General features: G+C 43.3%; 2 protein-coding genes across 3 annotated transcripts; one reads left to right on the top strand and one right to left on the bottom strand.

Annotated features, from left to right (window-relative positions):
* Positions 1-2,399: 2,399 nt before the first annotated feature.
* On the bottom strand, positions 2,400-3,778 carry Pex3 (peroxin 3). The gene has a single exon (XM_069824911.1). The coding sequence runs from the start codon at positions 3,634-3,636 to the stop codon at positions 2,623-2,625; it is 1,014 nt and encodes a 337-aa protein (XP_069681012.1). The 5' UTR covers positions 3,637-3,778; the 3' UTR covers positions 2,400-2,622.
* A 549-nt stretch (positions 3,779-4,327) lies between these two features.
* On the top strand, positions 4,328-12,999 carry LOC138698714 (zinc finger protein 782-like). Of its 2 annotated transcripts, XM_069824909.1 has the most exons (3): positions 4,329-4,615; positions 4,697-4,855; positions 6,531-12,999. In XM_069824909.1, the coding sequence occupies exons 1-3, from the start codon at positions 4,478-4,480 to the stop codon at positions 7,752-7,754; spliced, it is 1,521 nt and encodes a 506-aa protein (XP_069681010.1). In that variant the 5' UTR covers positions 4,329-4,477; the 3' UTR covers positions 7,755-12,999. The 2 variants fall into 2 exon arrangements, with proteins under 2 accessions (XP_069681011.1, XP_069681010.1); XM_069824910.1 differs by lacking the exon at positions 4,697-4,855 and having other exon boundaries at positions 4,328-4,615.
* The last annotated feature ends 384 nt before the right edge of the window (positions 13,000-13,383 follow it).

Raw genomic sequence — 13,383 nt, 5'->3', positions numbered from 1 at the left:
TACAACTTTATCCCAGTGTGTTTGTTATATTTTCAGGATTGCCTCAAGACCAAGACAGGACAGAGTGTGCGACTGGTCTTGACTTATTCTTGGTCCTGGGCAAGTCTCGAGAATAGCTTGACACGACTGCATACAGGTCTAAGAGGTGCTGCACTCACAACCACTAGAATAAGGAGTACAAATAATGAAAAGTACGGTATCCATGTTTTATGTAAAAAAACATTTAAAAATCGGTAGCAGAGCAGAGGCAACAGATGTGTTGCAAGGATAGTAAGAGAAACAAAGAACATCGACAATGCAGCGTGCACAAAGGCAGATGTCAGCAATCCCAAAAAATTCTTACATTTTAACGATTTCCAATGAAGTCTGTCAACTTAAGAGAAATTCTTTTCAAACTGAGATTTTCACTGGAGAAAAATCTACAAACAATGAGGTTCATCCTATCACTTACATGGATGACACATCCATTCACCACATACACCATTTTCATGAAGTGAGGATTCCATTCAAGAATTATTTTCACCATCCACTGTATCCCTAATCCATAAACTTAGGCTTCAGGTATCCTTGAATTATCACAATGACAGGACTTACAAGAACTGTGAGCAGTGGTTAAAGCAGAAAGTCATTTCCAACTTTCCTACAATACTGTACTTGTCACTGACAATGCTCTAAAACAATGTTCAGATTAACAAACCCTCTACTTCCAATTCAAGGAGAGACATCATGACTTCTTGGCTCAAAAGTCATCACCCCATAGCTGTGATACACTGCTCAAAACAATTAGGGGAACACTATTGATTACACAAATATTTATTTATTGGATAAGGGTACAGACAGGAAAATTAATCATGAATTTTAATGGCAACTAACAACTTTATTAAAAAAATTTACTAAGAAAGCAGTTAAATCTTGTGCTAACTTTTCAAACTTGAACATCTTTTATAAAGGTCCGTATCGTGTAGGACCTCCACGACATTCAACAACAGCTTGGCACCTTTGTGCCATACATACTCCATATAAGATTCTGGATTTCCTCTTGGGGGATATTCCCCCATTCCTCCTGTAGAGCATCTTCAAGTTCTGCAGTGTTTGTGGAGCTGCAGGTCGGTTCCTGACATTCCTATCTAGAATACCCCACAAGTGTTCAATTGGGTTCATCGCTGGTCACTCCAATACCTCAATTTCATTCTCCCTTAGGAAATTCCTGCTGACATCCGCCAGAATGTGCTGTGGCATTATCCTGAACGAACAGAAACCCAGGCCTATTCCAATGGCAGAAGGCACTACATGTTTTCCAGAACGTCCTCAATATTTGGTCTGAAACGTGGATTCCGGAAGCCATATGGAGGTCATTTAGCAGGCCTCTTGCAGTTTTTGTATGCTGTCGAAGTGCAGATGTGACAATGTATCTGTCTTGGAGGAGGTTTGTTTTAATGTACGACTCTGACTAAGTCTTCTACAATACTGCCCTGTAACCTGGACACTACAGAAGGAGAAACATCAAACTCTCTAGCCACTTGTTGCAGAGACTGACTTTCTCGTAACAGAAGTAAAGCATGATACACTTCAAACTCATTTAAATGACTCATTTTGTCAGAAGCTTTAAAAATAAGGCAATAATCAGCATCTGTTATCATAGCAATGTCAAGAAGCTGACCAATTAGAAATTGTCAGGGCCTTCCATAATCAAAGATTTCTTATTTCAGGTAATTACTCTGAATTCAGGCCACGAATCTTTAAAATTCTTATCCGTGGATGAAACATATTTCAATTTATATTTACCAATTTTCACAGCTTCAAGAAACAATTACCTATACAATTTATTATAAGTGTTCCTCTAATTGTTTTGCTCAGACAAATTTTTCTACATTGTAAATTCATGATTATCTATTATATGATTCTACTTTCTAAATCAAAACAAATCTTCTATAAAAATTTGGTATTATCGCAGCCCATCAGCACTCCAATTTTCGACTCCTGCCCCGGTCTGCTAGACAGTGAGGAACTGGGTTGTGGAGAGAAATATAACTTTAACAATGGTTCCGTCACTGCAGAGAAATGCTCCTGTGCGACTGTTTGGTTATGTCGCATCCATTTCTGTTGGCTGGGGGTGTTAGACCAGTCTTAGCTCTTTTCCGAAAATATTTGCTGTTCGGAATTCGACGTCTACGTAATATTGTACAACTGTAATAATTGTCACGTGATTTCCCCCCTTTCGACAATCCTGCGACATAACCACTCAGACAGACAGCAGCAATGATACAGACTTGTACGGACCATTACAATGCAAAAAAATGGGAAGAGAAGACTTGTTGCATAGGAGATGGAAGCAGTTGATCCATGTGACAGGGTGACATTTGTTCTGGTTCATCAGATGGAAGAGGAACAAGAAGAAGTAATGAAACATTCTTATTTATTTCCAGGACAACATAATAAACCTATGTGCAGAGCTCTATTATTTTGTATCAGGCTCAAGACCAGCAGCAGGGAATCTAGTGCAGGCTTCTTGTTGTTGTAAATAATAAATGTGTAATGCACACACGCTAAAAAAAAAGTGCTTGTAAGAGTATACATAACCTCGTAGCCAAATTTCAAATTTTTATTCATTTCAATAGGAATTTAGAGGGCGTGGCTGAAGGCCTCGTACACGTTGGCGCCCAGCAGCTTCAGCTTCTCGTCCAGCAGCAGCTGCTGCAGCCAGGGGTCGGGGTTCTGCTGCCCGAGCCCGTTCACGATGGGCACCAGCTTCGCCATGGGCACCGAGGCGTCGTGCGGGTGCGCCAGCCCGTTGCGGGGCTGCGCCCCATCCGTGTAGAACTCTGCGATGCGGTCCACGAGCTGCGCGAAGCCCCGGCTTACGCACGACGTTGCCAGCTCCGCCACCTCGTCGCTGTCCAGCAGGTCGGCCGTGTCAGCTGCCAGAGCCCGCAGCGAGGCGCAGTCCCCGGGCAGGCCGGGGGGCAGCACGTAGTGGGCCGCGGACCTCGCCGGATCCCGAGAATCGCCCGCCACGGCCGCCTGCACGGCCCAGAACAACTGCTCGGCATCGCGCAAGTCCAGGCGCCTGGCGAGGGGCGTGTCCCCCACGACGAGGCGCACCTTCTCCTCCAGCAGCACGCAGAGCTCCCGCGCGCCCTCGCGCACCAGGTGCTGGCACAGGGATAAGTAGTTCTGCTGGAGGTCACCGCTCGTGCGCGGGTCGCGGTACATGTACCCACCGATCAGACTCAGCTGCACGCGCAAGGCGACCACCAGCAAGGCGCCCGCGTAAACCTGGGCCGCGGCGCGCGCGAAAGCCAGCACTTTGAGCCGCTCCCACAGGGGCAGCTTGTCGACGGGGGCGGGGGCCTCCCGCAGGCGCGCCACCAACGCCTCGGTGTCCAGGGCGCGCGACACCGCCTCGCGCACGGTGGGTGCCAGGGACAGCGCCGTCTGGTTGCAGGTGCGTTCTGTGCTCTCGAAGTGCTGCTGCCTCCGCGCGCGCTCCAGGAACTCCTTGGTCTCCCTTTCCTGCCATTGCCGCAACTTCTTCTGGGCGTATCGGGATGCCAGCACCGCACTTCCCACCAAAACCGCACCTACTATAAGCTTCCGTCTGTGACGGCTGAGGAACCCTCTCATCCAAGCCAACATGGTCTCATTAACTTACATTCTTTATTCGAACGACACTTCCGAAGACACGGCAGAGAATTGCTGCGTTTTTTCGAGGCGGTTGACGATGAAGTTGGTTGTGTCGATGAATCGTTCCACACAATTGGTTAAGCAGTTTTCCGTTCTGTTGTCCAGCCTCGACGACGGCTTATCGACACACAGCTCCCAACATGTGTCTGTCAGGCCGTGCACAAGGAACTGGAATCATTGTTCATGGACACCCATTTTGTGTATTAGATAGGATAACTCAAGGAAGAAAAATACTTTTATTATTGAATATAATAGACTCTAATGTATTCTCGTTATTCGGCCTAACTTTACCTGAAATCTTTGCTTCTGCGTTTCTGCTTCGATGAACTGCTGAAGTTGTGGGTCAACAGAAGAAACACTCTTCTCCAAACTCATACTTTGTACAAGACTCTGTAATTCGCAAGTCACATATGTAAACGTAACCTATTCCGTAACACGAAAAACAAGACGACAACTGTATTATTCGCCAAAGAGTAAAGAATAGGGAAACAAAACATTTTGATCTTTTGAGCAGTAACGTCATATACAATGCACCTGTTTTAATTAATTTGCACGTATATCAAACTAATTATATTCTAATATAGTAACGCAAATATGCATAAGAAACAATTTTCAGAATACATGCAAAATGTATGTGATTAATTTTGAGTTCTGTTGGCAGTCCTGCAATTTCATGCGAGATTGCGTGTAGGTTATCAATACAATATTTAAACAAACATACATTTACTACTACAATCAAACTAGATAGTTTCATCTGCTATTATACAAATTGGGTTTACATTCAGTACTAATAATGTGTATCGTACATAACGTCCAAAAGAAATGTCGCCTATGTTTGTCTGATAGTAGTGAGAATCACTCAATATTTGATCCACAATTCAATGAAGAAATACCTCTCTCCCTAAAAATTATGGTCTGTGTTTCTCTTACTGTGAGTATCTTGGGTTTTTGTGTATAAAGTCTGTGTACTTTAATATTATATTGGCCGGGAATGATAATTTCTTTTATACAGGTTACTCCTGGAGACTCTCTGCCGAAACTTATCTGCACTGGTTGTATGGATTTGGTTAATAAGTTCTATCAATTCCGAGAGACATGTATGAGTACACACATGAAGTTGATGCAATATTCTAATAATATGGAGACTTCTGAAATTACATCCACAACGGAGGTTTGTACTAGATTATTTGGTAGTTTACCAGAATGCGTCACTGTCGGCTGCTTCTCAACAAAAAATACATGCGCCCTGGACCAAATACTCGAAAACCGAAGGTGTTGCTGAAGTCTTTGGTCCAGGAAACTTATTAATTTAATAGGTATACCATTTAATATTATGGCCACCGGTGTAGCTCAGGCGGCAGGCACGTATTCCTGCTTATCCGGACATGGGTTCGATTCCTGCTTGGGTTTTCCTCCCAATTGTAAGACGTCATCTCGCTGTCATCAATTCCATCGACGCCAAATAATTTAGTAGTGGATACAGCATCGTTAAATAATAAAAGAAAGTTTGGAAATACGTGATTTTAATTCAAGAAATAACTTATCTTTATTGCATTAAATCCGGGTTTGCTGAACTGGGGAAGAGAGTTCGTTCCCCCACCCACAAGGCCGGAGCCTTCAATGACGTTTGGCATAATACTCACCTCTCGTCTCTCCCCCTACCGTACAATGACGCGAGAGTTGAAGGAAAGGGATGAGTTACGTCTTCCGGGTAATGACGCGTGCTTCAACTGGAGCACAGTTTTGAATTCCATAAACAGCCCTTCCCCGGGCTAGATCTTCAGGAAAGTGAACCCCCGTAAGCCCCGCCCCTGAATTCACTAACGGGCTAGTTGGAAGGGGAAGCCATCTGTGAGAATGAAAGAACTAGACATATAAGATGAAAGATTGTTTACTAGATGTCACTTGCACCTACTCCTTCTCATCTGCCCTTTTCTCTCTTATCTTACTCTGTCTGTAATCACAAGGTTTAATTTATTACCTGAGGCGGACTTGAACCATCCACACTCGCACATGTTTCCACCTACCTGTCATGGCAGTTTGTTGAACAATTTCAAATTTTTCTGATATATATTGTATATGTTTGGGAGGAAGGGGATAATGTCATTGACGTCATTAATATTAATGATGGTCGGCAGGGTGATGTGGTTTGGATGGTGTGTCATGGGAAAATGTTACATGAGTAAGTTTGTATATAAATTTCCTGGAGAAGTATTCATGACCCCTCAAATAAAATAAAGTGTGTGCAGCTACTTGGGACATGGGCGACCTGACGGCAGGAATGGGAAGTGGATTATTACAGTTCAGTTTCTCTAAACAAATACCTACCAAGACCATGATAACTAACCACTAATCAGATTTTCGGTCATATTCTTCTTAGTGCTTAAGATATTTCAAAAGTTAAAACTCTGCTCTCAGATCATACTAAAAAATTCAGCATTTTGTATTTAGGCTACAAGAAACTATTACCCTTAACCTTGCGACGCTTCCATGAGAAGTCAGCATTGTCTACATTTTGCTCATTCCAAACTTCCTGGATCTGCTTGAAGTACAAGGTGATAATTGCGTGCTGAATAAAATGTTGATTCACAAGCAGCTACAATAATTTCCATATTACACAATGGATGAGAAAATCGTATTCATTCATAGTTTTCTACCCGAAGGCAGGTCCTTCCATACAAATCCAGCATTCTCAAATCTTCTCCATTTTCTGCTTTCTTCTTAATCTCCGCATACAATTCATATTTCTTAATGTGTTAATAGCGAAATGAGAAGCTTTCGTACCATTTTTAAGTCCTAGCATAACCAATGCAAAATAAGTTCTTATTTGTCGTGACTCATGCCAGGAGCAGGCGCAGGCCGAGGAAGTGAGCGTCGCGCTCGTGGGCGAGGAGATCGTGGAGGAGAACTACCTGCAGGAGCTGCACATAGTCAATGAGTCCATGGAGACGGTGACCGTGATCTGCGGCGAGTTCGAGGAGGTGGCAGACTCCGGGGGGACGAAGGAGGAAGTGGTGGAGTACGGGGCCGAGGAGCTCGTGATGCGACTGTCGCCAAGTGACGACGACTCCTGCGACTTGAAGACCGAGGGCAGCGACGACATCGCGGAGGAGTCCGGGCTTCGCCGGCGCTTCAAGTGTCGGGGCTGCGTGCGCGTGTTCTCGACCCTGGCCGCCCTGGACAAGCACTGGGACGCGTGCCCCCGGGACCGGGAGCAGGGCTCGACGCAGCGGCGCGCGCGCTGGGGCGAGGGCCGCCGGTACCCGTGCCCCACGTGCGGCAAGGTGTTCAAGGTGCCGGCCATGCTGCGCAACCACGAGCGCGTGCACACGGGCGAGCGCCCCTTCCTGTGCAGCCTGTGCTCGCGCTCCTTCACGCAGATGTACGCGCTGCGCAACCACGAGCGCCAGCACCGCGGCGAGTCGCCCTACCCCTGCGTGCAGTGCGGCAAGGGCTTCTTCCGCCCCTCCGACCTGGAGAAGCACGTGCGCTCGCACACGGGGGAGCGCCCCTTCATGTGCTCGGTGTGCCCCAAGGCCTTCCACCAGCTGAGCGGCCTCGTGGTGCACGAGCGCATCCACACCGGCGAGCGGCCCTACGCCTGCGCCTTCTGCCCCATGAGCTTCAACCAGTGGGCCAACAAGAAGCGCCACGAGAAGACCCACGCCGGCGGGGCCAAGCCCCTGTCGTGCGACGTGTGCCACCGCAAGTTCGGGGAGCGGCGGGAGCTGGAGCTGCACCGCGCGGGCCACGCGGGGGGGCGGCCGCGCGCCTGCCCGCACTGCGCCAAGGCCTTCCGCAAGCCCTCCGAGCTGCGCGACCACCTGCGCCGCGCGCACACGCAGGAGCGCCCGCACCGCTGCGAGCTGTGCGCCAAGGCCTTCGTGGTGCCGCACGAGCTGAAGCAGCACCTGCTGGTGCACACGGGCGAGCGGCCCTTCGCCTGCGACCTCTGCGCCCGCAGCTTCACGCAGAGGGGCAACCTGAAGCGCCACCAGGAGCGCCACCACAAGGAGGAGAGCGTTGTCGTGGAGGACATCCAGCTCGTGGAAGAGGCTGCGCAGTGCTAACACCATCCACAACTGCTGAAAGACATTTTGTTTTGTGCTAATGGCTACTAAAATTATAATTTCAATATTTGCTACATATGTGTGAATTTGGCAATCCTGTCTTTTCAGTTTCTGTTATTTCTAGGTAGGACATGTAGCCTGTATCCAAGTCATTGTGACCTCAGCAAACCCGGTATTATTGCATGTTTCTGTACACATACAAATAAGCTCTTGTTACAAAATGCTCTCCCTAGGGAGTAGATCCCCCCCCCCCCATCAGTAACTGACAGTTTCATTCATTCAGTGTTCTGCCCAAGGGCAGGTCTTTCACTGCAAACCCCTTTCTCAGTCTTTCCTATTTTCTGCCTTCCTCTTAGTCGCTGCATATGATCCATATGTCTTAATGTCGTCTATCATCTGATATCTTCTTCTGCCCCGAACTCTTCTCCCGTTCACCATTCCTTCCAGTGCATCCTTCAGTAGGCAGTTTCTTCTCAGCCAGTGACCCAACCAATTCCTTTCCCCTTCCTGATCAGTTTCAGCATCATTCTTTCCAACACAGCTACGTTTCTTATTCTGTCTGTCTACTTCGCACGTTCCATTCTTCTCTCCACTTCGTCGCAATGTTCATAATGCAATGCCACACTCAGTGTAGTGAGACTTAAAAAATGTATTTTATATTTCACCATTGCTCCATGTAGTGTTAAGTAGTTCACCTCCCATGGTGCATTGCCCGCAGTTCATCCAGGAGGATGCTGGTATTAAGACTTCAGCTACAAGCCACTGGTTGGCAGAGCACAGACCTCACTGCATATTTTTGTTCATAACGATTCGTAATAAAGAACGTGAGTGTCACTCCTGTGTTTCATTATTCACGTGAGGTGCGACCCGATGCAGATCATGTTCAACAAAGTCAGTGTTAAGTAGTAAGAACGAAGCTCCAGTCAAGTCTGGGTTTTAGAACCCTGTTGCGGTTAATGACCTGACCGGTTGTAAGATGAATGTCAGGTAATCTCATGGTACATCATCAGATGATGTTATTAAATAACATGAAAATATCAAGAAAGAATAAAATAAAGAAACTCCCTATGTGTGTTACATGCCCATTGCATAAAACCGTAACAAAAACGTTAAAAATAATTAAGCCTACTGAAAATTGAAAATATGAAACTGAAGAAATATATACACACAAATTACGCAGTCTTGCAGGATATGCATTTCCATTCAGGACAGTGAAGTACTGGTAAGGAATTTCTATAAACCCAGATTTAAGATTTAAATGTCTAAGAAAAAGGGGACAAGGAAATAGCATGATGAAGTTTGTCTGACATCTTTGCTAAAGGAATAAATAGAGAGATTACTTGAAGGAAAAACTGAATGAGGTAGAAACAAATAGTAAGAATAAAAACATTCGAGATTTATATATATATTTTTTTTATTTATTTTTTTTTATACTCTTTCATTGTATTCGAGATTTAGATAAGGGTATAAAGCCATTTAAGAACGGATATCAGGCAAGGGTAAACGTGATCAAGGATGAGAATGGTGACTTGCTTGCAGACTCTCATTCAATCCTGAACAGATGGAAAAACTACTTTGGGCAACTACTAAATGTATACAGGCCAAATACAAATCATCAGGACAAAATTCAAATACAAACTGCTGAGCCATTTATACCCGAACCCACACTTTCTGAAGTTGAAATTGCAATAGAAAATCTGAAAAAGTACAAAACTCCAGGTATCGATCAAATTCCAGCAGAATTAATACAAGAGGGTGCAAACGCATTATCTAACGAAATTTATAAAGTTGCACTTGCTATTTGGGAAAAGGAAATTGTACCAGAACAATGGAATGAGTCCATAATTGTACTCATTTTTAAGAAGGGGACAAGAATATTTGTAGTAACTTTCGAGGAATATCACTTTTGTTGACGTCATACAAAATTTTGTCCAATATTCTTTTGAGAAGATTAACTCCGTATTTAGATGAAATTATTGTGGTTATAGGTATAATAGGTCTACTATTGATCAAATTTTTTGTATTCGACAGATATTGGAGAAAAAATGGGAGTAAAAGGGTACAGTACATCAGTTATTTATAGATTTCAAAAAGGCATATGACTCGGTTAAGAGAGAAGTTTTATATAACATTCGTATTGAATTTGGTATTCCCAAGAAACTAGTTCGATTAATTAAAATGTGTCTCAATGAAACTTACAGCAGAGTCCGTATAGGCCAGCTTCTGTCTGATGCTTTTCCAATTCACTGTGGGCTAAAGCAAAGAGATGCTCTATCACCTTTACTTTTTAACTTCGCTCTAGAATATGCTATTAGGAAAGTTCAGGATAACACAGAGGGTTTGGAATTGAACGGATTACATCAGCTTCTTGTCTATGCAGATGACGTGAATATGTTAGGAGAAAATCCACAAACAATTAGGGAAAACACAGAAATTTTACTTGAAGCAAGTAAAGTGATAGGTTTGGAAGTAAACCCCGCAAAGATGAAGTATATGATTATGTCTCATGACCAGAATATTCTACGAAATGGAAATATAAGAATTGAAGATTTATCTTTGGAAGAGGTGGAAAAATTCAAATATCTTGGAGCAACAGTAACAAACATAAATGACACTCGGGAGGAAATTAAATGCAGAATAAATATGGGAAATTGCTATTATTTTATGGTTGAGAAGCTTTTGTCATCTAGTCTGTTGTCAAAAAAATCTGAAAATTAGAATTTATAAAACAGTTATATTACCGATGTAGATTCATTTTCCGGGCTGAGAGGCCGTGGTCTATTAGTTGGTTTTATACCAGACGTTTCGTCTGCAACTGCGGCAGACATCTTCAGTGGAGTGGTATCCGAGGTCGCAAGACTCTTCTCGGCGTACCTGAGGCAACTGATCCTGTGTCTGGTTGTGCGGGCGTATTTATAGTGCGGCTCGCGGGCCGAGGCCTGTTGTCGCTGTGGTCCGCGCCGCTTTGTTCGCTGCTCCCGTTCTGGGTTCCGTCCTTTTGTTGTAGTGGCTTCTTATCTGTTCTGTTTAGGACCGGGTACCAACACTTGTTTAGCTTTACGCCTTCTTCCTTGCAATTAAAGTTGTTGTTATGTTTATGTATTTCGATCGCTTCTCTATGTAGACGGGGGAAGAAGTGCGTCGTCGTGCTCAAGATGTCCGTGTCCTTGAATCTAATGTTGTGATCGCCCTCTTGATAGGCATGTGCTGCCACTGCCGATTTGTCGATCTGTCCTAGGCGGCAATTCCTATTATGTTCTGTCAGTCTCATCCTGACGCTCCGCTGTGTAGTACCGATGTAGACCTTCCCACACGAACACGGAATCCTGTAAATACGCCCGCACAACCAGACACAGGATCAGTTGCCTCAGGTACGCCGAGAAGAGTCTTGCGACCTCGGATACCACTCCACTGAAGATGTCTGCCACAGTTGCAGACGAAACGTCTGGTATAAAACCAACTAATAGACCACGGCCTCTCAGCCTGGAAAATGAATCTACATCTATAGACTCCGGCCGTGAAAGCCTACACTGCAAGTTATATTACCGGTTGTTCTGTATGGGTCCACACCTGTGGAATAATGGTTAGCATATCTAGCCGCGAAACCAGGTGGCCCAGGTTCGATTCCCGGTCGAGGCAAGTTATCTGGTTGAGGTTTTTTCCCGGGTTTTCCCTCAACCCAATATGAGCAAATGCTGGGTAACTTTCGGTGTTGGACCCCGGACTCATTTCACCGGCATTATCACCTTCATCTCATTCAGATGCTAAATAACCCAAGATGTTGATAAAGTGTCGTAAAATAACCTACTAAAATAAAAAAAAAATGTTCTGTATGGTTGTGAAACTTGGACTCTTACTTTGAGAGAGGAACAGAGATTAAGGGTGTTTGAGAATAAGGTTGTTAGAAAAATATCTGGGGCTAAAAGGGATGAAGTTACAGAAGAATGGAGAAAGTTACACAACGCAGAACTGCATGCATTGTATTCTTCACCTGATATAATTAGAAACATTAAATCCAGACGTTTGAGATGGGCAGGGCATTTAGCGCGTATGGACAAATCCAGAAATGCATATAAAGTGTTAGTTGGGAGACCGGAGGGAAATAGACCTTTGGGGAGGCCGAGACGTAGATGGGAGGATAATATTAAAATGGATTTCAGGGAGGTGGGATATGATGATAGAGAGTGGATTAATCTTGCACAGGATAGGGACCGATGGCGGGCTTAGGTGAGAGTGGCAATGAACCTCCAGGTTCCTTAAAAGCCAGTAAGTAAGTAAGTAAGTTTGTATAACTCTTAATGTTTCATTTGGATCGTTGTTCGTAGCCCATATTGTAACATCATCTGCATAGATACTTATTTTTATCTCAGGTGGAACAACATCAGGTAAGTCATGTAACATTCTATTAAACAAATTTGAGCTTAAAACAGAACCTTGAGGTGTACCACCTGTAATTTTTTTGGGTAAAGATGAATTATTATTTACTGTTAATTACTGAGGTTTGAATTGTTCTTTCATTAAGAAAAGAATGTAGAAAATTAGCATTCTGCCTTTGATTGAAAGTTTCATAGATTGTAATAAAATGGATCTGTGAGGAGTATTATCAAAAGTTGCTTCAAAGTAATAGGGCTCCAGTTGTGCCACATGATGGTCTAAAGCCAAACATAAAAGGACTTAAAATACTGAAAGTTTCAAGTCTCCAGGTTAATCTTCTGTGAAAAATGTGTTCCAGTAATCTAGAAATGCAGGACATTAAAGATATTAGTCTATATGATTTAGGGTCCAATTTTATTTGTCTTTATCTGGTTTGAGAATAGGAATTATAATTGAATTTTTTCCAAGTTTTAGGATAAGAGCCTGTTTGCAAATATTATTGAAGAGGTGGAGAATTTCTTGCCTAATTTTATCAGAGGAATTTAATAACATGCTGTTATGGATTTCATCTCCACCTGTGGCAGAATGACTGAATAGTAAGAGAAGGCTGATTTAGAATATGGAAAAAAAAAATTGATATGTGTATTTTAAGTAACAGAACAGAGAGTAAATTAGTGAATATATTTAATTTCAAATAAAATCAAATTATAATATGCTACAGGTCAATTTCATTATTTGTTTTCTTTGCACTCCAACAGGGTTTATAACAATTATTTGAAAATTGTATTTTCACCAATTTAAGTGTTAATGAAGGAGAATTTTTGTAATGAATAATGGCAGCAAATAAATGAAATACTGTTTTCCTTTTTAATTTGTTTTTATTAATCTCAATAACCACTCCAATTACCAAAAAGAAAGAGAATTCAATATCCAATACAATGGCCAACACCTTCCTAGGACTTATGAATCCAAATATCTTGGAGTTATTTTCGATAGTAAGTTAACAATATGGAGCAACCATTTGAAATACATTTCTGAAAAAGCTTGTAAAAGATTCTCCCTGCTAAAAAGACTAGCAGGAAAGAAATGGGGATGCTCTAGGAATACTTTGAACACTACATACAAAATGTTTATACAGCCAGTGCTGACATACTGTGGAGAAATTTTAATTACTTCACCTTTCATAAACGAAATTGAATATGTTCAAAACCAAGCTCTCAGGCTCATTACTGGTGGAATCAAAACAACTCCAATA

The sequence above is a fragment of the Periplaneta americana genome, chromosome 4 (genome assembly GCF_040183065.1).
Source record: "Periplaneta americana isolate PAMFEO1 chromosome 4, P.americana_PAMFEO1_priV1, whole genome shotgun sequence".
Taxonomy (NCBI): Eukaryota; Metazoa; Arthropoda; class Insecta; order Blattodea; family Blattidae; genus Periplaneta; species Periplaneta americana.
This window is presented reverse-complemented; position numbering and strand designations above follow the sequence as displayed.